Source organism: Nothoprocta perdicaria, unplaced genomic scaffold (genome assembly GCF_003342845.1).
Source record: "Nothoprocta perdicaria isolate Ctin4 unplaced genomic scaffold, notPer1 scaffold_198, whole genome shotgun sequence".
In the NCBI taxonomy this organism is placed as follows: Eukaryota; Metazoa; Chordata; class Aves; order Tinamiformes; family Tinamidae; genus Nothoprocta; species Nothoprocta perdicaria.
In genome coordinates, this window is record NW_020455182.1 from 1,286,514 (window position 1) to 1,309,781 (window position 23,268).

Genomic DNA, 23,268 nt, shown 5'->3' on the forward strand with positions numbered 1-23,268 from the left:
TTATGTTCGCTGACATAAGCCTGCCACTCTTGAGAGGCAATACGTTGTTTAGGGAACTTGCTTAAACAACATGTGCTTTGTTCCTCTTCTATACTCTAAAGAAATGTCATCTGAAGACTAACAGAGGGAAAAACTGTCAGACCTTTCATAAATATTATCACCCAAGATTAGTGACACTGCTTGTGTGTCCTGTAGCCTTTCATCCCAGGAAATGCAACAAGCAATTATGAGTGAAACTTAAGTTCTTCCATCCAAGAAAGCATTATATTAAAGGAAAAGAGAAAGAAGGTTGCTTTAAAAAAAGGAAAAATACTTGGTATGTAGTGAGTAAATCAGACAACACTAATGTAGAGATAGTTTTGCATAGTATGTTTTGCATAGTATGTATTACATGTTAGTTATGTAAGGTTTTCTATTCATAACATTTWATGGATTAACTGTTCTAATATTCTCTAATGCACATTTATTTCAGAATCATAATGCCTTTTGCTAAGTTGGGAGTTACTCATCATGGAATAAGATTGGCCTTTCATGGATTAACTCCAAAATAACTGTTACATTTCACATGTGAAACAAAGCTTATTCTGGATTTATTTTAATGTGTAGGAAAAAATAGCTGAAGAAAATAGATGGATAGCATTAGTGCTGTAGTTGTATATGTAGCATTTTGCTACAGAAAGGTTTAGAGGTAATACTTTGATTTACTGTAAAGAATACTAAAAAAAAGGCATAACCTGCAAAGAAATATTTCTGGATAATTTTGGCTGTGTCATTACCCCATTACTATAAGAAAATAAGTAATGAAGTTTACACAGTTTATTTGATTTTATGCCATATTAGTTAATCCAAGTAATTTTCCTCAAGTTTACTTCAGGAACAGATAGATACCATGCATTTCTTTAACTAAAAAATAAAATAAAATAAAATAAAATAAAATAAAATAAAATAAAATAAAATAAAATAAAATAAAATAAAATAAAATAAGTATTTAAGTTTCTGAATTCCTAACTTAATGTTCTCAAAAATGTTTAAAGTTTGATAGATGTTATTCATATACTTTAATGTGCAGATATTGTAGGAGGAAAAGTAATTAGCTGGAGGTGGACACCTCCTTGCTTACTTATGCCATCTCCAACAGGACTAAATTCAGCTCTGACATACACTGGCAAAAATCTCATTCACACAGAAACAACATTTAGTTGCAGCACTGCAGTACATCACACTCCAGTCTCACCAGATGGCATTTCTTCTTCAGGTATATGTCRCTCTGGGTGATTATGTGCCTCAGGCAAGTTTGCTCGATTTTAAYAGAAGCTTCCTTTCTTGACCTAACTCAGCCTTCTTGTACTTCCAAGTTGTGACATAAGCATGGCATGGAAGGGGCTTTCTTATTGCTCTTCACACTACTGGAGAAGAAAGAATGGGGTAGTTACCAAAAACTTGTTCTTAATCATTTCCAAAATTTCCAGATTGTCCAGAATTCTGACATCTGTTCTAGTATACCGTATCCTGATCCATAACCAGGGCTGGTAAGAGTCTCCATGCTTCAAGTTTAGTCCGTCTTGGAAATAACATACTCTTCCCTCAACAAGACAAGAAAGCCCATGACGCTTTTGCTAGGACATTCGTGTGCTCTAAATGGATACTTCATGTGTGGAACCCTTATCTTCTGCTGAAGTCCATAGTCTCACCAGACTTTGAAGCAAACTTCAGCATCTCTATTGTGAGCAATTAGTGTTCATTAAATAGAGGCAGAAAAATGCCCAACTTTCATAACAAGATGTCACAGAATAACAAGAGCTAGCAGCATACTGATGCTCTGGTACCCTGTTGAGATCAAAATTTCATAGATGACAGCACCATTGGTACTCACAATATGGAATCAGTAAGTACTGTAAGCACAGTATTGGTTGTAATATTAAATCCAGTAATAGGTAATGAACTGAAACTACTTCACTCCGATCTGCCACTGTTTTTGAGGTAGTGATTAGACAAAGTATAGGTACCAAGTTCTCTCAATACACTTCCCTTTCTGGAAGAGGTTTAGTTCTCTTGTCTCTGCCTTCCTCATGGAGTGCTGTCTCCCTAGACTTGGTGTTCTTCCTAAACCTATCCATCTGGTATCTTGCAGGAATAGTATAATGAGTAAAATTCAAATTGACCAGTATCTGGCAACTTAGAAGACAGAGGCATGGCTCACATCTGGGAAGTCATGTCATGCTGGCCTCTAATTCAGACAGGGTTATCTTCTGCATGAATGAATGACTGCTGAATTCAATCAAAACATTGTAGTGGACACCAGCCAAAGACAGACRTGACTAATTTAGAAAGAGGCAAAGAGAAGAGCTTGAGTACTTTCACAGTAACTCCAATATGAAGTCTCTGAGTTGTATTAATTGTACAATAGCATCCTATCAAGCAGAAGGACAACAGAGGACAAAGACCCTGAATGACTTGATCTTGCGATGAGGAAGCTGTATGCCTCAGCTTTACAGCAGCTTTTGGGTTAACTGCTGACCCTAACTGGCCAGGAATCATATTTTCATGTTGAGCAGGGTGATACCTTTCTCTCTTGACAATGAGAAGAGCTTAATTTTAACAAGATAAAAAAGTCCAGTGTTAGCCAGTTGGCTTTGCAAGAAGAAATGGACACCCTGGACATCCTCACCACCTACATCGTGGAGTGTATTCAGTCCTTTGAGGACCGAACATTGTTCTGGAAATGGATACAGTGCAGTGTATTTGATAAAGGAATTGGGACTTCTTACCCTGGGCATATGGGAGACWGACACATCTGCTCTCTAACACAGAGTGTACATTTGCCAGTGCCAGCAAAGGGATGTACAAAGCCCCAGCATCCCAGACAGTCTCATGCCAGCTGCTTCAGAAATACTGCCATGGGAGTCATCCTTCCTTTTCTTAGGCAGTGTGCTTACTGCTGAGACATTTAACAAGACTGCACAGATTTTGGTTAAAACCACTTTAGAAAATGTGGCCCATCAGATCCTATCATGCCATATCACCTCAGATTTAATTGTTAGAAACTCAAATGGACTTCATCCTTAAAATGATTTTTGCTGATTAACCCATTCAATTTTAATCTTCTGTGCTAGGGAGAGCTTTTATTTTCATTCTTTCTCTAAAAATTTTTGTGTGTTTATTTGTTTGTTGTTTTCTGTGAGCTTCCTTCAAGCAAAATCGACCTTGCTTCATCTAGGACTTACAAAGGAGGCTTCTCTCTCTCCTTGAACTTGAAACTCCTTATATTTTCTTACAGCGGATAAGAATATAGTGGCTGTTTCTTGTCCTAAGCCTACAGAAATATAAAGCTSTCCATATGCTATCTCACTATCAGTTTTTTAACACATGATTTTATGATTTCATATTCAAAGCATAAGACCAATTCATAGCTCTCCTGGCAGCTGCACAAAGAAACACAGGAAATACCTGAATTTATCAACAAAGGATGCTGCCTCTTGAATTTTCCATAATACTGGCACTCTTCATAAAATGAATGATGTATTAAAGACAAGGAAATCCACTTCYGTTTTTAATTAGATCCATAAGTGATGAGCAAGAATTATATTAATGTTGTAACTTTTGTGCTTTCTGTCCTGGAATTAAGGAACTGAACAGTTGTGCAGTTCCAGTTCCCATTGCTGACTCTTTTTACAAACTTGGGKGTTGAATTTCTTCATATGTGAACTCTCATGAAAGTACATGAAAGCCCAAAACTTAAAGGCTCCGAAATGCCTGCATAGTATTTCTAGAATTCCACCTTCATTGACTGTGGAATACCTGGACCCACTTTCACAAGTGTGAGAACCAAAAGCACACTTCAGTTTATGTTGAAGGAAGCCACTGAATTCCTTGCAGACTAACTTATTACAGTATTTACCAGTGAGATTTTCAAAGTTGTACTTAGTAGTAAAAGTTTTCTTTATCTCATCAAGCCTTTCACTGGGCAGCTGTCTCACATAAATGTTATTTATTTAGTAGGAATGCAGACTAAGTTTCTGCTTATTATGCAGTGAGTTTTCAAATGTGAAGACATACTCCATATATATCCAATTGCTCCCAGAGCACATGCACCCCAGAGCAGCAAGATGGTTATCTATGTGAAACACACCTTCACATTTTGTTGAATATTGTAAACCAGGCATAAGAGTGACGTCGATTCCATATTCAGCTGACGTGCAATTTGTTGTTTAATACATACATCTGAAATTCTGTTTTTTTTTATAATTGTTTAAAATGAGATAATCTTTGAATTACCTTGCACTCATAAACTTGAATGAGCAGATTCTGCAGGAGTGCATGTGTTTGCTTTCTTTGCTCTTTCCTTCCTTCCTTCTTCTCTTCAACCATGTCCTCTATTCTTCCTGTAAGCCCTCAGCAATTTAGCCTGGAAGAAACAAGGCAAAATTAAGGTGTTCCCTCTTGCTAGCCTTCATATTCTTCTATGAGTTTCTTAAAATAAGGTATGTTCTCAGGTAYGGGTGGATCCATACTGACTTTAAGAAGCATCAACCTATCTTGGTCCACAGCCAGTGAAGATAATTCATGCAATCCATGAGCTTGCTCTTCAACAGTAATTTTCTCAAGATTTATCAGCCCTTTCTGTGTCATGGTGCTTGTTCTTCTCATGATGGGGCTCCTTTAACATYCTCCAGAAAAGGCAAATTTATTCTGCTGTCATTGACAGTGTTCTGACCAGAGCTGTTGTCACCAGCAGCCACTTGTAGTAACAGCACTTACTCCTTTTGGGTCATTTTTTGAAGACATGGAGTTTACAGCATGTAGTTCTGCAAGTAAGCAGTAAGTTAGAAACCTGTTATTTAAGATCTTTACCAGGAGAATATATTATGAGGCTCAGGAATTGCCTAACAGGTCACCAGATTTTAAGATCAGGCCTCAATAGGAAAGACTTTTGGCTGTGAGGAGAGACAAGGTTTTGCATTAGAGGAGATTCTAGTCTTAACAGCTGCTGCAGCACCATGGTCATGAGAATTATAAAGCCATCATGCCCTAGAGAGAGCTGACAAGTGTGATAAAACTGTGCTTATGTGGAGAGAGGACAACGAGAAATAAGGATTGATAATAAGCGGGAAAGACAGTGCTGTGAAGAATCTTCCTGCAGTCTTTGGATACTGCAAAATCCTTAGGGGTATATAAGGCAAGATCATCAGCCCTCCTGGGAACCAGCCTAGAGCAACATTCCTCCTTTTCAAATTTTCTGGTAGCTGTCACAGATCACATATGGTGGTCATTTCTTGAAATGGGCCTGTGTGTTATTGGTAACCCTGTAGGTAGTTAAAATGTGAATGCATATATATATACACACACACACACATATATTTGTATATATACTATATATTATTTGAATATATACATATATATATGTTTGTTATATATATGCTAGAAAATTATTTTAAGGCTGTTAGCTGCATTTGTCCTAAGTAGAGCTCTACTAGAGTAGACTACTATTTCACAGTAGTTGTTTCTGTCACTTGCTCACTGTCTGAAATGATCTGACATTATTTAAAAGCACCAATCTACAGCACTCTTCATTTAGAAGGAATTACACATTTACAAATGGAAGAATCATCAAAGTCTCTTTCTCATTTAGAGTGTTCAGTCCCTTGATGTTTACTGTACAATACAAGCAGCTTGATACAAATGTGCTAGCCTGGAGAAAAGGTAAATCACATACAATCATCCCTGTACTTGAGCACATCTTTTACAGAGATTGAAAGGCTTTCGTTAATTCAGCTGTTCAGATATAAACACACCAGTGTTTTGTATTACTTGAGAATTTTTCTGATATTTTGAGCAGTTATCTTTAAGCATATCAAATGATTTGAAATTACTGAAAATTAAAAAAAAAAAAAGCTAATTCTAGAATGGTGTATTAGGCTTTTTTTTTTCCTAATGAGTACCTTTTTTCTAGACATCATATATCTGATTATGAGGCAGAAATGAACAACATACAGAAGAATAAGCCCAATTCGCTTCTAGCTGGCAGACTGCTAAGCGCACAGAGAATGAATTTAAACACATACATTGAATGCCTTTAAAAGGATGAAAATACTGTAGTTTCCATAGTAGATGTTAATTCTAAGAGAAACTAAAAGACTATTCGGGGGGGAAAAATATTTGAATTCATGTCAATATGCTTGTTATTCAGTCATCCTCGTTAACACATTCTTTTTTAGAGTTTTAAATATACACATGAATAAATTGCACTATTATGCCTCACAAATAACTATTTATTTGCCATGATATTCTGTATTTTTACAACCATTCCCAAAAATTTTTGATTAAAATTATATTCCATGGTCAATGTAGCCTTTCTTGTCTCATTTGCTGTAAAGATTTCAATTGCAGACTAATTATGGGAAATGGCAGAAATAAAGGTGTGCGCTATAGCTTTGGGAAGAGAGAAAAGCAAACAAGTACTAAGCCACTAAATCTCTATTTGTGATGTTTCCTTACGATATTTTCCTCTATCAAGAACAGTAATTAAGTCTTTGCACTCAAGTATGAGAAATATAATCTAATAAGTATCAGTGATAGACTGTTGAAGTCACTTAGGCAAAATTTGAGGCATGCTTCTAGCTGTATTTATGACTCTTGAGCTTATAGGCTATTTTTTAAGCTAGCAAAAATACCAAAATTGTAAATAAATTTTGACATTTAATAGTTTAGATACTTTTCTTGTAGCTTCCTGTAATCTAACTTTCATGCAGTCAGCCTAAGTTATTAGACTGATGTGAAGTGAAATCAGATATTGGTTTCATATTATGCATTTTACTCTAAAAATACTTYGGTATTCTTTGCTAAGATATCTGTAACACTGTGGGCTTTTTTGTCCTTGTACTTWAAAAAGCTCATCCTTAAAAAAGCACATCCCATCTGCATAGAGGAGAGCTTCAGAAATACAGACACTGCCAAGGATGGTTTGATGTGGTTTTCCTGTGTGAGTTTACTGATGAGCAGGGCTCGTTAACAGTTTTCTGACTAGATAGACTCTAAATGAACATAATTTAAAACATATTGTTTTCCAGAAATCAACATTTAGTTTCGTGTTTTCTGATTTTCCTTTTTTTTTTTAAACAAGTGAATGAAATGGTTGAAATAGTACGTTCAGTAGAATGCTGAAAAAAAAAGTAAGACAGTGTTAAAAAAAATAATTTTGGAGCAAAAAGAATTCCAATGTCTTCCTTTTCCTATAAACTCAGTTGTAAGAGGTATCTAGTTGTATCCCTGGGATAATGATTTATTGGGACCAGAGCCTACAAGAGCTGTCAGATGGCGATGATGGTGTTCTTATGCTGTCTGCTATTTTATTTTGTTTGTCCCAGGTAGAGGATATTACAACAAGACATGTGGCAAGGTAAGGTACAATGTACTCAAAGATAACTTAAAAATTCCTCAAATTGGCTTGTCTTTTCTGGGCAGGATCATTATGTAGAATCCTTTTCCCCTGAAGCCTCATTTACGTTGATGAAAAGAAACATATTTATCCTCTACTTTTTTCTTTACTTAAATATCTCTTCAAGAGGATCTAAAGCTCAGGCTATATCTGTTCTTCATGTTTCTCCCTTGATTGAGTAGCTCTCCTCAGTCTGCCAGTCTAATTCCTCGTGGTGAGAGGAAACAGCAGACCATATGTAGACATTCTGCTGTTTTCAGATATTTCTTTATGCCTTTCACGAAGAAAAAAAATCTGTCTGCTGGAGTTAGCATTATGGACTCAGGAAGCTGGAGGAAAATCTTGGTCACTGAGGAGAGTTATTAATAAAATTATTTAATGATAGGATAGGCAAGACTTATCAAGATTTCAGTTCCTCTCTATATTTAATTGGTGGTTAGTGGCATGCAAATTGCTAGCAGTGAATCACCATTGGCAAAAATGGGGAAAAAAAGCCAGCGTARTGTGCAAAAGTGCTTTTTGCCCATGGAGTTGTAAGTAGCCCCACAGCGAAGCTTGCTCTTTGTTTGGAATGAAGTTGCTAGACCTGCTGCAAGGGAGGGTGCCGGCACCTGCAAGACTGCTGTGCTAGCACGAAGGTGAAGCACGGTCATAGCACATGTGACTCAGAAGTTATAGAAAAGTGTGGCTCGGTATTCCTGATTTTCTAAGCAATTCAGTTCTTTTGTGTGTGGGCGACGGGAGTCTAAAGGTGAACAGAAACTTGTCCGGAAAGTTAGTATAAGCAGGGGAAAGGCTGATTCCACAACAAAARTGTAGATTAGTGTTTGCCCTAGGGCTACTTATATATCTGTAGGCACAATAGTGGGTGTTCATGTGACCCCTGCGGGAATCTTAAAGGCCACATGGCTCAGAGAGACAAAATACAAGTATTATATTCCCTGTTTATATTGGAAAAGAATGCTTCCAATGAGACAATCAGAGCGCACTAGTCAACAGACAGTTCGTGTCTGAAATACCTGCTGTAAATTGTTCCTAATTCATCTAATCTCACTTTCTGTGAGGACAGACCATATCATTTTTCTTAGAGAGTGGAATAAAGATTGCCTTTAGTACACAGTAAAATCACATTTTAAAGACTCAAGGAGATCCAACTTTTTTTTGTAAAATATGTCCCKAATATTTCAAACCTGAGTATGTCAAAATTCAATCAGTGAAGCAGTTTTGCATTTATCTGAAACAGTGGAGTCTCATTTTGTGTTTGGCATTTTCCACTGTCAGATATGTGTGTGTACACCACGGTGTGTCTTCTCAGGATTTCTCCAGTAGTTTGAGTAGATATGAGACTCAAGAAGTTCAGCTGAAAAGGCTTTTCCTTTCCAGGCTGTACACAGTGGATTCTGTGTATAGCAAGAGCAAATTCCTATCATTGATTTTCATCCCCTCTGCACATGAAGACCACAATCTTTTCTGTTTCTGCAATGAGGACTGGCTGGCCAGGTTGATCTCATGCTTCTCCTTTGCTACTTCTCTTGACAGTCTCCAGTATTGGCTGGAATTTTTGGTTTCTATTGTACTGTTTCACTGCAGTTGAATGCAGTGTTTTCTTTGGTTAGTGTGGAACTTTGGGTTGCAGTACAATACAGTATCCTCCTGGGCTTTTTTGGAATTCAGAAGTTGTATATTTTCTAAACTTCACAATAATATAATTTAGACTGTATGCAGATATTATGAATTTAAAATGTTAAATAGCTCTAGATGGAAAAAAAATGGTTTATAAGGTGACATGAATGTATCAACTCTTTGATATGTTCAACATGAAATTTTGAGATGTGTCAGTGAATTAGCTTTTAATCCATTTTGATGTGCCCCGCTGACTCTATGTAATTTATGCTGTTGTTTAATTATGTTACTGTGGGCTACAAAGTCAGAAACCTTGGAAAAAAATCCAAGTGTATTAAATCAAGGCAATCTTAATGTAGTATAGGGCTTGTAATTCTTGCAAATGTATAAAATTTTTGGCTAAATGAAAGCATTATGTTTGGCACTGTACTATTAGCCTATAAATCTTTATGGATGTAGACCCAGTTTATCTGTGCTGTTATTTATGCCTAGGACTGACATCTGGCTGACCAGTCATTACCTCTAGGTTATCTTTCCAAGTATGGAAATAAGGTTGGCTATGTGTCAATTCTGTGGGAATGCCTCAGATATTCATGAGTTATTAAATAAAGGCTAGCTTTTTTTTTTTTCTGATTTATGTTTCTAAAGACGAGTTTGGGAAAATAAAATCCATTAAGTAAGCTGGCATGGATTAATGTACCAGCAGTGTGTCCAGAATAGCTCTGCTATACTTCATACCTGAGACGATAGAGGTGCTATGAAGCTGATCCACTTCTTTAGTGAAGTCAGTTCATGGAGAAGGAACAGCTGATTGAAAGTAAAAGGCACAAACAAGATTGATAGAGTAAAGCTTTCAAGCTTTAAGTTAAAACTGTCTTGATTGAAGACATATTCCTCATTTGGCCAATTCAATCTGTAGTTTAGAAGCACTTTTTCACTGACATAAAGGTCTCATACTGTGGTATCTTTAAGTATTCCCTTTTCTCTTGCTCTTCCTATCCAAGAGTCCCATTGGAAGGCAGCAGTGGACAGCTAGCAATGGGCTGACCTCTCTTCCAATCATAACAATGAGCTGTGAAGGGGAATGAGGCCTAGAGGTTCTACAAAAGCTCTACATATGYGTATTCTTAACCCTACCATGCCACACATTGTTTTGCAGGCAGTTTTATCACCCAAAGAGGATGCGTAAGATGACTAGCATGCTTAACAAATGCCAGTCCGTGACTTGCTATGTTAGAAAATTTCATAGATGATAGATATTTACCTATCATTCATTATAGGTAAGTAATAACAGAAAAAAACAGGAAATAAGAGGGGAATTAGGAGAAAATTAAACTGTGGAATTGTTAGAAAAAAATCATACAGAAAATATTCTTGGCTTTCTAGAAAAGTCAGTAAATTTTAGAATTTAGGAAAATGTTCTTATTCTTATAGAATTATAGCATAATATGTTTTATATAKAKAGAGAGAGAGAATAATATGTTCTTGTTCTTACAGAATTTGAATTTCAAAAAGGATGATATGGTAGCAACCTACAATATGGAGTGTTACTCAGAAAATCCAGTAGTTTTTATGAATTCAGTTTGTTTTTGAGAATTTTTTGCAGATTTCATCTTTATTGATTTTTTTGGCAATAGGGAAAGCTGTTAATAAGTAACATTATTCAGGTTATTAATTTGAAGTAATTTGATGGTTAAGAGCAGAAGTGTTTTTAGATATACTTGACAAATCGGAAACATAACTATTTGTATTACTTTAAGAAGCACTAAGCAAGCTACTGAAAAGGTTAATACTGGAATCCACGGGCTCAATAAAAAGTAAAAAATGGACCAAAGTAGGCATATGTTGCTTACATTTTCAAATGACTCTGAATGAGTAGGCATTATAAGTAAATTGAAGTATATCATGGAAATACAAAATAATCTGGAGGATAATGGACAATTTTAAATGGGGTTTAAATATAGATGAATGTTACATAACACATCGAAGACACATGGCATAATATTGTTGCTTCGGAATGGCAAAAACATATATATTGATAAAGCCCTTCAGCCCTCAGTACTCTCCCTTTAAGTCACTTTTCTGACTAAGCAGATGGAAATCTGATTGTAGGACTGCTGGAAGGGGAGGCTGCTTGCAAGAAGCCCCTGACTGTTTGCCTATAATCTTATGGGTGTAGCTAAGGTCATGTAGACCCAACCAAACACTCAAAAACAAAAAGATACCAGTAGTGATTACAGTTGTCACACAGTCTGGAAGCTCTCGCCTTCTTTCAAACTCAGATGTTGATTGTACAGCAAAGTTATTCAGTTAACCATTGCTCTTCCAGGCCCCTTTCACTCATGACTGGTAGATTTTAAGGACTCCATTTACATCACTTAATATAAATGCTCTAAATGTGCTTGTAGTTCAAGCAGTAGTTCAAGCAGTAGTTTCTTTGTGCAATGGATTCTGTTTGGTTGGACAGTTTGATACCTGCCAATGATATAACTGGATATCTGGATATAACTGGATATAACTGGAAGCAAATGAAGCAAATGGATTACATTTGAGGGAACTATCCTTTTTTGACATCTCTCTGTAAATTAAATAGAAACAGAGAAATGAATTGAGGATAACATAAAAGAAGATGGTATGGACAAACTGAAAACTTAAGTGTGCAAGAAATGAAAAAAATGTATGTATTCATAGCTGCAAATCAAAGCAATAAAGTACACAGTGCAGAACTTAGCTGACAGCGCATCCAAATGCCATGGTAGGCAAATAAGGAACTGCTTTATTTTTCCAATGGTGCATACAGCACTGCTAGGTGCATAAGTGCACCTCTTCCTGCTGTTCCTGTTACGTCTAGAAAGTGTCACTGATGGTGCTCACAACGGAGGCCAGAGGCACATGCTGCTGGTGGCTGGTCAAAAGGCTGCTCAGACACGAGTGCTGGTCTTGTGGCTTCGTCCCTTGTCCCTCTGCAGTGGTTCGTGCTGTGCCATCCACCAGATCTTCCTCCAGCAGAGCAGTGCTGAGGCACATCATGAGTCAAGGCAGGTACCCATCACATCCAAACAGTCACTCCTGTTTGGATCAGCTGGCAGAGCCGTCTGCTAATACAAAGAGGGCAGAAAAGCAGGAAGGGCAAATATATATACAAGAGCATTTAAGATAAGAGAGGCAAGTGAAGAAGTGTTTGTGTCCCTCCTGCCCTATTSGCTTCTTCCTGCTGTGACTCCCCTCAGCCCCCTCGCATGCAGATTAGTTTCACTGGCTTATTGCTTATGGCATCATCTAATTCCTTCACTCCTTTGAACCTGCACATTTAGACAGGATGTGTCATTTGCTTCCTGGATATAACAATATAAAATATTCACAAGCATCGACAAAATATCTGGGCACCCCTGGCTGTACATTTTCCTGACACTGGTCATTTAGTGTATTGCTTGGCTTTTAAAATGTCTTTTGCAGCTGTGACAACAGTATTAGACTATTTTTATATGGGAATAGTCTGGTTGTTCTGTCATCACAAAAGGATGATCAGCGTCTAGTTTATCTATGTGCAGACAACATTAGGGCTTCATAAAACAATGTCCCAGGACTACGATTGCTTCATTAAGCTCATGCTACATTGACATAATTATGCAGGAGCTAATAATAGCTCATCTAATTGAAAATAATGATTATAGAGAAAGAACAGTTTTGATTATTGGTACTAAGCAAGCACATATCGTACAACCATTCACGAACATTATGTTACACAGAATATACGTGGGATAATAAAGTGCATTCATTTCATTTCACTCTTTCTCTCATCTTTAGTGCAAGTGGTGTTATTGCTTATTTGTTCATCATAATCTCCTTTCTCAGAAACCAGAAAGGACTGAAGAGAAGGCAACATGAGCTGATAATTATCGAGTAAATTATGACAAGCCAAGTTTTGAAATAACATTCAACGTTCCTCTCCACACACATTTCGGGGAGAATATAACTTAAATAAATCTTCCCTAGGCGCCATAGATGAAACAGTCTGTGTGGCTTTTTTATGTCTGTGTTTGCACTGGTACCCTGTGGGATTAAAAATCTTTTTAAAGTGTGAAGTCTGCCATACATTTAATCTCTTGGTGTTTAGTCTGGCTAATGCGAACATTTAATTCCATTTTGTTCTAAAGCATGTCAATCTCTTCTTTATTCCGTGAAAATAAGACTGGATTTTTATATAGGGATCACTAATTTTTTTTAGCTTTTATTTATTTGATTCCTTGTTGATTAGTATCTCTAAGCAACTACAATTAAAATCCTCCCAGTTTATTCTTACCGAAGGGACAGTTTTCTTCTGTAATATATGAGAAAATTCCTGAGGTCATGAAGTTTAATATATGTATTTTTAAAATGCTCTGAGTATCTCTGGAGGCTCCAAAAAGTTCCCTGCCATTTTGCCCTCTTTAGCTTCTCATCAGTTCTAGCCCTTTTACAGCTCTAGGCTCTGTGCTGGTGCTGCACAGCCTCACAGAGATCATGCCATCAGGAATTTTTAAGCAGATGACTATTTTAAAAAATGAAGTGAGGAGGGAAGATGGGACAAAACATAATGCAGCCATGCAGTAACAGCTATTTGCACAGTGCAAAGTCAGGGCACTTACACAAGCTCCTCTTGAGTCCCTCAGCAATAGCAAAAGTGAGAAAGCAGAAGCAGCGGAGATTACCTTGTGCAAGGATCTCAGCCTGTTGTCTTGATTTAGGAAAAGTTGTCTTTGGGATTGTTTTCGATTGGAAATTAAGTTAGTTAGAAGAATCGAAAGGTTTCCCCATTTATTTCCCCATTGAGGCCTTGGAAGGATCAGACACGTAATTTCCATCCCACTCTTTTCCAATACTGTCTAACTGAGACAGTAAATATGAGTAAAAATATGAGATGTTTCTCATATTTTTGGACCAGTGTATCTAAATTTGGCCATCCAAAACTTTTATATAGTAGCTATCATTGAACATTAACTTTGACATGTTGTAAAGTTCCCTTACACTGTCCTCTTGGGTTCTGTGTGTCCTGGTCTCACCAGCCAGAGTATAGGAATCTCTGTAGTGGCCCAGTTTGTGAACTTTGGTTTCCAATACTGTCTATGAAAATTTGACCAAACGGTTTCAAACATACCTTTTTTTTTTTTCTATTTATAAATCTTGTTCAAAGCTGAGTGTAAAAAAGCTTGTGTAACTTAAATGTAATACAAGGATGAGCAGGACTGAAAAATCAGGAACAACAATGTGTTGGCTGTAAAATACTTTGGCTGATTTGTAGCTATTCACGTGTACAACAGTGCACTATACAGTGCAGTGTGTTGTAGCTAAGCACAGAAGTATGTTGCTCTCACATTAGTAATGCAATTCATAAAAGACTTCTCTTCATATAACTGTTTTCTGCTCTGTACAGAACTGCACATGCAAGAGCTAAAGCTGATGCTGCGGATCAGGCTGCTCAGTCTGCTCGCCAGGAATGTGATATTGCAAGAGCGGTTGCCAGAGAACTTTCACCAAACTTCTACCAACCAGGTAAACTCCCACTGCTTGTTTTGGAGCTGTTCTCCTTTCTTCTTGGAATGAAAAGGTTCCATGTTGAATTAAAAAGTTTATTCTGTTTGGAAGATGGACATTTATACAGAATCAATAGTCGTGTGAAAAGTGTTGGTTGCTCAAGATTTTGTTTTCTTTTTATGGTCATTTGGTGACAATAGTGCTTTTTAAATGTCATGTAAATATTGAATTTGAATATATCAAACATGTAGGTATGCCTCAAATCAATAGCTTCTTCAGATTAATGTCAAAGTAAGACTTTGAACATAAAGACCTATGTTTTTAAGAACATAATTCAAAAAACAAAAAGTTATTTCTATGGAAGTGTAATTAGGGGAAAGATTCTTAGCTTTTTACTGTGCCAGAGAAATCACAACAGCCTTGGTTAAGAAGGGCCTGCGTGCTGAATAGCGCTGTGCCCTTACACATGCACAACCAGGCAGGGCGTCCTCCTCTGTTACAACTAGCTGTGAAGCTCTGAGGAACACAGGTCCCGTACTCACACGGTTACCTCTGCATCACCTCTTTCAACTCTGAAACCCCTTCTCACCCATCAGGTGGTTTGGAAAAGTGTTTATAAAAAGAAGCTGTGTAGTTATTACCATATTTCTCTGGTGTCTTTCCATGAGGTTGCTGGTTTTGTGTACTGAGCTTAAGATTTGTAGCTTAAAATTGAATAGGTAAAATGGAACTACATATGTCCAGTATTAATGTAATTTCCTAAGTCTGTCTGTCTTTCACCTCTCAAATGAGTTGAGCGATAGCTTGTTTTATCTCTCAAGAACTTGTCTGCACTTGTCTGCTAAACAAATTATAACTCAAACATTCTTTAAAACTTATTTTTCATAGTTTCCAACTATTCTGTTGCAGAGAGCAGTAAGCGTATTTTTGGTTTCGGGAGATTGGAGAGGGGTTTTCCTGTCTTTATTTTTTTTAGAACATAAGCCAAGGTCTAGTCAGCATATCTGTGGCCCCATTATTTCTTGCTTTCATCAACTGATGAACTCCCATTTTATAGCAGGAATTAATTAAAAGGAAATAACTGTAAATTAAAAATTATCAAGTTAAGAAGGTATGTTAAGTCCAACTAAATCATAACTGTGATCCTGTCAAAGAAAAACTTGATTATTGAAATGGGAGGGAATTAAAGCACTTGGAATGAAAGAATTTCAAAGCTGCCAAACCTTTGAAATGAAAAAAAATTCTAGAGTACCTAAGAGACCTATCTAGAGAAAACATGAAAATGTTTTAGTGTGAAATCTGACATCAAGAAATCCCCCAGAAAAAGAAGGTGTCAGTTTTCTTTTTACTTGCTGGTACTAAATACCAAATGCCATTGTGGACAAACTGGCTGAGATCTGGGGAGGAAACATGTGGGATTCTCAATCCATTCCTCTCATTTAAAACTTTTAATCTAATTGCAGAAAGGAAGAGTTATATCCTTTCCACAAAGCCAGGTATATTCATACATACTGCTGTAACATAAAGTAAAAAAGTCTTCTGGCTTCTTTCTTTATGTGGAAATGTCTGCCCATTAGGAAGCCAGCTATCAAAACAGAAGATAAATATCTCTTTTGGAATCTAAATTTCAAATTTCCTCATTACTTAAAGTGGCCAAATACAGGATATTTGCACATATTAAAAAAAAAAAAATCCGTCTTTGGATGAGTAACTTTAAGACACCCGAATGCTGAGTACATTTCAGTTATCACAGTAAGCAGTAGCAAAACATCGAATTTATACATCATTGTGAAGTTTTCAAAAATTGGCATGTCGGAGGTAGCTTTCATGCTCAGTTCACATTATGTTTTTCAAATATCTTATTCCCTACAGTACCAAATTAACCCTGATACTCACATTTTGTTTGCTTAAAATTTCTCACGTGATTCTCACCATAAGTGACTGGAGAAGATTAGCATTGACTTTTGTCATCAATGATAAAAATTAAAAATAAATATTTTAAAAAATACTTGTTTCTTCATACAAACAGCAGAAAAGATTTGCTCTTCAAATACCATTTATTCATGATATTTTCATGTTTGATTGAAAATAAGCTAACCATTTTTGCCTAATAGTTGTTATTTCTCAGTTTCCTTCTCTTTTTCTTTTTGCAGTACCTGTATAGGTTTCTGTTAGTGCTACTGAGAGATAATGATAGACATGATACCTCAGTCTCAGTAACTACAGTTAAGAAAAAGGTTTCCATCGTGTTAAATTGTCTTGAAAATAAGTTATTGTGGGAAAGTGTAATTTTTCTCTCTTTGCTTGAATTGCTTAGTAAGTACGCTGTCAGCAAGGAATAAATGCGTGTAACATAACAAGTCTCTTTAAAGACAGAAAAAAATACCTGAACCATAGGAAATAAAGACACCCCTCTGTAAACAGTAGTTAAACAATTCTTTCGTAATGGGTCTTAGCTGCAATACCTGAAGTGTCAGTCTATTTAAACGTTTTACAATCTTTTGATAAAGCTTTTCAGTTCCAGAGTCTCAGAACTCTTCCATCCAATGCCATATAGCCTAGTATTATAAAAAATTTATAATGACAGTGAATATTCATAACTCGGTGTACCATGCCACTTCTCACTTCCCAATTACTTTCTCTCACATTTATTTTTTTTTGCTCATTAAGACATTCATGAGGAACTGCCAAGAGGTTCTGTCTTTGTAATATAGTTTGAGAGGAGATTGAAAGGAGAACAAAGCTGTAGGAAGCAAAGTAGCATTCATCAGGTAAGAATAATAATGTCAATTTGAGTCATGAATATTGAGACACCATAGAAGTCTTGAGATTTAGCTTTCTTAGTAATTAAGTTAATATTTGCATATAAGGAAGCAAGCATGATTGAAAAGTTCGAGGCCATGGTGTAAGTGTTTAGAAGGTTACAGGACCTGTTTTCTATAAATTAATTCATGATAGACTAGGGCAAGACCTGTCTTCTACTTTTGCTCCTCTGGAAAGATTTAACTAGTGATTAACAGCATGAGGATGGCATTTCTTGCAGAGTATATCCTGCTTTTATACCTTTTTTGTAGATATAACAAATCTGGCAGGCTTTGTATAGGCCAGACTTCACAGGAACATTTTTTATCATCTGATAGAATGAATCCTGAGAAATCCCAGCTCTGACCTGCTGTTTCCTCCAGGCATCACTAAACTTGAAGATGTCAAAATAGAACATCCTAGGACAGGAAACAAATGAAAACAGAGTCATTTTCTCATTGAAGGTAGTCATCCAAGGTCAGCTTGAAATTTTCTTTGCTTAGAAAAAACAACAGCAGCTGCTTTGTAAAGCCCTGAGAAAGGTAAATGACTAATAGAAGTACTATATCAAAGGTATAATTCTAAAGAAAGGCTTTTGACACTCAGTAAAAAGGGAAAGATTGCTCTAGTCTCCCATAAGATTAATGGAGGCTTTGACATACTCATTCAGAGTTGTACAAGTCTCTAGGATACAGGCTTATGTTTACCCACTTGCATGAGGAAAGCCTCAAGTATAAACTTGCACAGGCTGGACAGCTATGCCGTAATTGTCCATGTGCATATATATGTATTGCAGGAAATGTATAATGCTCTTTCAGTTTGAATGAGGAAAATTTGCTAAAATTAAAGAGGGCTACTGTAACTTTGCCGCAGGGTAAGAGCAGTCTGGGTATTTTACCATGAAGCAGCTGAGATCTAGAAATTCAAATACGAATTACTTAACAGCAAATTATTAGTTAGGCCAAGCAGCAACCTGAAAAACATACGTGTCTTTCCAGAGCAATTCATTCAGCCTTTGACCTGCTGAACAAGGCATGAGAGAAATCATGAAGTAGGTTGCAGGCCAATGAAATGGTTCAAGCAAGCCTATTCCCTTCCAATATTGTAACTTTTGTGTGACAGGGAGGGCTGAAACTCCCAGAAAAGGCAACAGCAGGAGGAGGGTCCTGCTCATAGACCATTTCAGGTAGATTGTCTTTGCTTTTGACCTGCAGCTAGAAGAGAAGGTAGCTGTACGGACTTGCTTTGGTGGCACTGCTTGTTTTTATGGGCCAGAAGAGAATCTGCAAGTTCTGGATTTCCCAAGTACGTTCAGATGAAGTGTACAGATGAAGAGTACAAAGGAGACAAGAATGAGTTAATCATCTCCATTGCCCACAGTGTAGTTTGTGCTGGGCAACAACCTATATCACTATCTTAAGAAATGCAACAACTGGGTATCACTACCTTAAGAAATGTCTGTTAGCATTTGGAGAAAAGAAATTGAGACATATAGTAAAGGCCTCCTGGGATAGTCCTTCTGCATAAACAAATTGGACTGTAGGAGAAAGGATTCTTTGGGGATGAAGAGTTATTCTGAGACAAATTACACTTAGGCGCATCTTGAGTGATCGATCCATATTGAGAGAGTTCGGTAGACACGATACCTCTTTGCCATTTTGGTAGGTCTCTATCTCTTCTAGCATTCCTTGCTATAAATGTTGTAGCTCAGCCCCGCATGTTTCAGGTAACTGGGAAGGGAGATTAAAGACTAATACAACTTCTAATTTTCTCAAGTAGCCGAAGAACAATGATTCAACATTGAATCAACAGCTTTTATCAACAGCTGAGATGATTAAAACTGAAAGAATTTTGAAGCAGTACTTCATAGTCATCTATTTAAATTTTCTGTTCTGCCTTTTTTCATATTATAGTATTTTCCTTCCTTATATTCACACAGTATTGATAAGTGTAGATTAAGGAAGAAGATTTAGCCAAAAAATACTTTCCCTACATTTAATTTAGTTGAAGAACTTGAATAATGTTATAACAAAATTCTCCTTACTGAAAGGAATAATAATGTTGCCTGCAACATCATTCAGTTCGAAATTTTACTGTTTACTTTTACTGTTTACTTTACACTAGGAGCCACAAAGCAGTTGTTACAGATCTTTTTTTCTCTTTTTCTCGATACAGTTATACTTCTATTCTAGAAAACACTAATATTATTCTAAACAACGCAAAAAAAACAAACAAAAAAAAGCAAACAAAGCTATGTGTGTGATGACTATACCTAGGCAGTCAGCACTGCTTGGCAAGAACAAGTATGAGAAGAAAAACACAAAGGGGAATCTTTTTTATACTTAGCAGAGTCTAATTTTGCTGATTATATCACTGCTATTCTTTACACTTTTCACTTTTTTTTGTTACAGTAAAAGTGTTCATATTGCTATTGAACCTGAAGTACTCAAATTGCTTGGCATAAAGGACAGCCAGGAAACATATATTTGGTATCCTACTAGACTAGGACAGGAGCTCCTCAGTTCTTCCAGGAACAAGTAATCTAGTTCTGCGCACTGAAGATGTCAAGTTATGGACTAAGCAGCCAAATAGAATCCATCACAAAAACAGAGAGCTGAAGAGAGATCTACCAATAAATTAAACTCATGTAACATTCAGTAACTGATTTTCCATATCAATTAATGCTGCCTGAAGAAATGAAAAAAAATCTGTTTAGTTAAAATACATGTGCAGAGAGCAAAGATATTCTACTACTATTCTACTGTTATTCCTTTAATAATAATTTGTAAAGGTTTTTTTTTTCAGAATTTTTTACCATAATGATCAGATTCTGTTAGAGCATCAGTATTAACCTAATAAACCTAACCATCACTAGCTTCAAAAATAATTAAACCATTTTGAGCTTATGATAAGGAAATCTTTAATGATTTCTCATGCCATAAAGAGCAACTGTGTTTTACATTCYCTTTTGATCAGTGGATTATGTCTGTAGCCTCAAAAAAAATTACATCCTCCCCATCTTCCTCTTCTCAACCATCTCCACCTCCTCTAGTCCACCGAACTCCATATGGACAGGAAAGAGATTTCTGCCTGATGCTAATTAACTGGAACGTACTGGCTAAACGCATGTGGACCAGGCCAGATATTTTTATTCAAAAAGCCAATTATACAGAGCATTTTGCCAGATGACAGTTAGGAGATTGCACCCAGGCCATTAGTTTGTGGCTTAAATCATACGGAAGTTCACTAGATATTCTTAGTCATACAAGAACCTGTTTTTTTTTTTTTTCTGAAATGATTCGGCATATGGCTTCCTCAGCTTCACACAACTGCTATCTGGATTCTTCTTGTGGTATCTTTTATCTACGTTTTATCACTTTCATCCTCTTCCTAAATAGGTTTAAGAAACCTATTGTGTTGTGTCTGATAAAGAAAAAAGATGGGTTAAAAGAAAAACTATCAATTTCAAATTTTATTCTCTTTATCCCCTTTCTTCTTACTGATTTTCACAACCAGATTCACAAATTTATCACCAGTCTCACCAAGTTCTGGTGACAGGTGCCCCCATCCATCTYCTCCCATGATCACAAATAGTGGCCCAGAATTGCTGAGTGCTTCTGGGACCAGGGAGCCTGTTTGGAGGCATAAGGAAGGACTGCAGAGGAGTGTTCTTCCTTCTTCAGGATCCTTCCTCAGTCTCTCCAAGATGCTTTTTAGTCCCCCAGATGGTAGAAGACACCTTTACTTGGGAAAAAAAAAAAAAGTGTTATTAGACTTGAACAAATTAACATTTAAAACCAATAATAGAGAACCAATCTCCTGTAGACAAAGCTGTTAGAATCACTGTAATTTGCACAGGTTTGCATTAAATGTTAAGCTACTGAATTTATATCTATCTTGAACTTCTGGTTGCCCATTTAAGGCCACAGCATTTAACTACGAAGACGTCAATCAAATAATCTGTGCTAATGTGGTTGTGTTGTTATTCTGAGATGCTTTTTGAAAGCTACCCATCCAAGCTGCTGTTGTGGGCGCAATCATTACAATTATGCGCTGAGGGAGGGAGCTCAGTGCTACTTTATAGTTTTAATTACTACCTTTTTTTTTCTGATCAGTATTATTCCATAGCTCCCCAAAAGAGCCATTAATTGCAGAAGTACCCAGAACCAAACCACTCGGACTGCTCCAGTACATTTCTGTATTGGTCTGTTGCAGTATCCTTTAGCTAAGGACAGGAAGAAATAAAATCTATCAGATGTGAGCACTATTACAGCACATCAGCATGAATACTATAAATCCAATTTGTGGTTTTATTATAAATATATTTGCTCCATGTTAAAATTCAGCTAACATATCTGTATCATGAAAACTATTCTTTAAGGGCTCATTCTCACTGAACTATGATAATTTGCTTTTAAATGATTCTTTATACCAAGGAAGACTTGAATTGTYGAAAAAGGTTCATGTTGTTATTTTTAAAGTCTGATATTGCTTACACTASCACATTTCCACAGCAGTATTGACTACAGTTTCTCATACTACTTGATCACAAGCACTTAAYGCTTACTCTTGGTCTGTACTCTTCTCTGCCAAACCTAGGAGTGTCAATGTAGTGGAAGATCTAGAAAAAATAGTATTCAAATTACAGACCTGAATATGTAAAGTAGCAAAGTATTATCTACAGTGGCGTAGAACCTCATGGTGAGAAATTGGAGGGGATAGAGATTTCTACATACTGTTTCTGTAACAGGGAGTCAGCAAGTTAATCTGAACAGGAGTCAAATACGGAACTGAACCGTAGCATAGAACTTGGACTCATGTTGTTTTTTGCAGTGAGATCAGGCAGGTTTGCAACTGTATGAGAAAAAGAAGAGGGTGCTAGAGCAGAGTAATCTGCTGTTCCTTGAAAGTATAGTTAAAAGTTAAAGGAATTTAAGGAAATATAAGAGGATGAATCATGAAAGTTAACAGCGAAAATATGTTCCTAAAGATAAGTATGGCCACCTGCTGCTGAAATATGACTAAGAAGTCAGAAGAGGCTCCACAAAAGGTTATCACATGAGGAAGGAAAGGTATTTTTCAAGAGCAAATGCCAAATTTTGAGGAGCATGAGATAAATTTGAAGAAGGGCAGCACTAAACAGATAYTGCAAATGTAGTTTAGAGATTAAAACTTAGAGCTAAAGGGGAGAAATRGTACAGTACAAGGTCAGAATGGTAAATGGTGTAATGGTTGAACTAAAATACCAAAGATCAAGAATATGTTACGAAAGAAACCAGAACAGAGTGGAAGATTAAGCAGGTAACATACCTTAGTTTTACCAAAATGGAACTGACTGTCATATTTTTGTATTTCCGGCATTTCTAGTGCAGCAGTTGGTTCCCTTAGCCCACTTCAAGCTTTTCAGCTCCTTAAGTGATTTCATTGCTATCAATTGATATAAGGAATCAATTTAGCTAGAAGTATGATGCAGCTTAATGAATACTGAAAAATATTGAATTAAYCCTCTCCCCTCCAAGTAAACTCATTAGATGACATATTTTAAAAACAATACATTTTAGATTTCTTTTTTTGACCCTTGTCTTTTGCATCTTTAAAAATTCACATGCTGAAGTGTTTTTCTAAAGCTGAAGGGGAAGAAGGAAACTGCATTCCACGTGCAGAGGAAGTGCTGTGTATAGAACACGAGAGCTGGGTGAATAGGCTGAGCTTTTTCACTAGTGAAAAGGTATTCAGAGAGAATCAGTGCAGGCACTGTTTCTTTTTCTGATAAGGATTTTAAAAGAGCCCAAAATTAGAAGAGTTCTGGCAAAAAAAAAAACCTGTCGGTTATTAAATTCACTGGAGAACAATACTATTGATGATGCATTTAGCAAGAAAAGCACCTGACAGCT

The 23,268-nt window shown here is 36.5% G+C and overlaps 1 protein-coding gene across 1 annotated transcript in view; it reads left to right on the forward strand.

Moving 5' to 3' along the window:
- Positions 1-23,268, forward strand: part of JPH1 (junctophilin 1) — an 81,668-nt gene that overhangs the window by 37,010 nt on the left and 21,390 nt on the right. Inside the window, exon 3 of the mRNA XM_026037403.1 lies at positions 14,472-14,590. Coding sequence (XP_025893188.1) covers positions 14,472-14,590 — 119 coding nt within the window. The remainder of the gene's footprint in view (positions 1-14,471; positions 14,591-23,268) is intronic.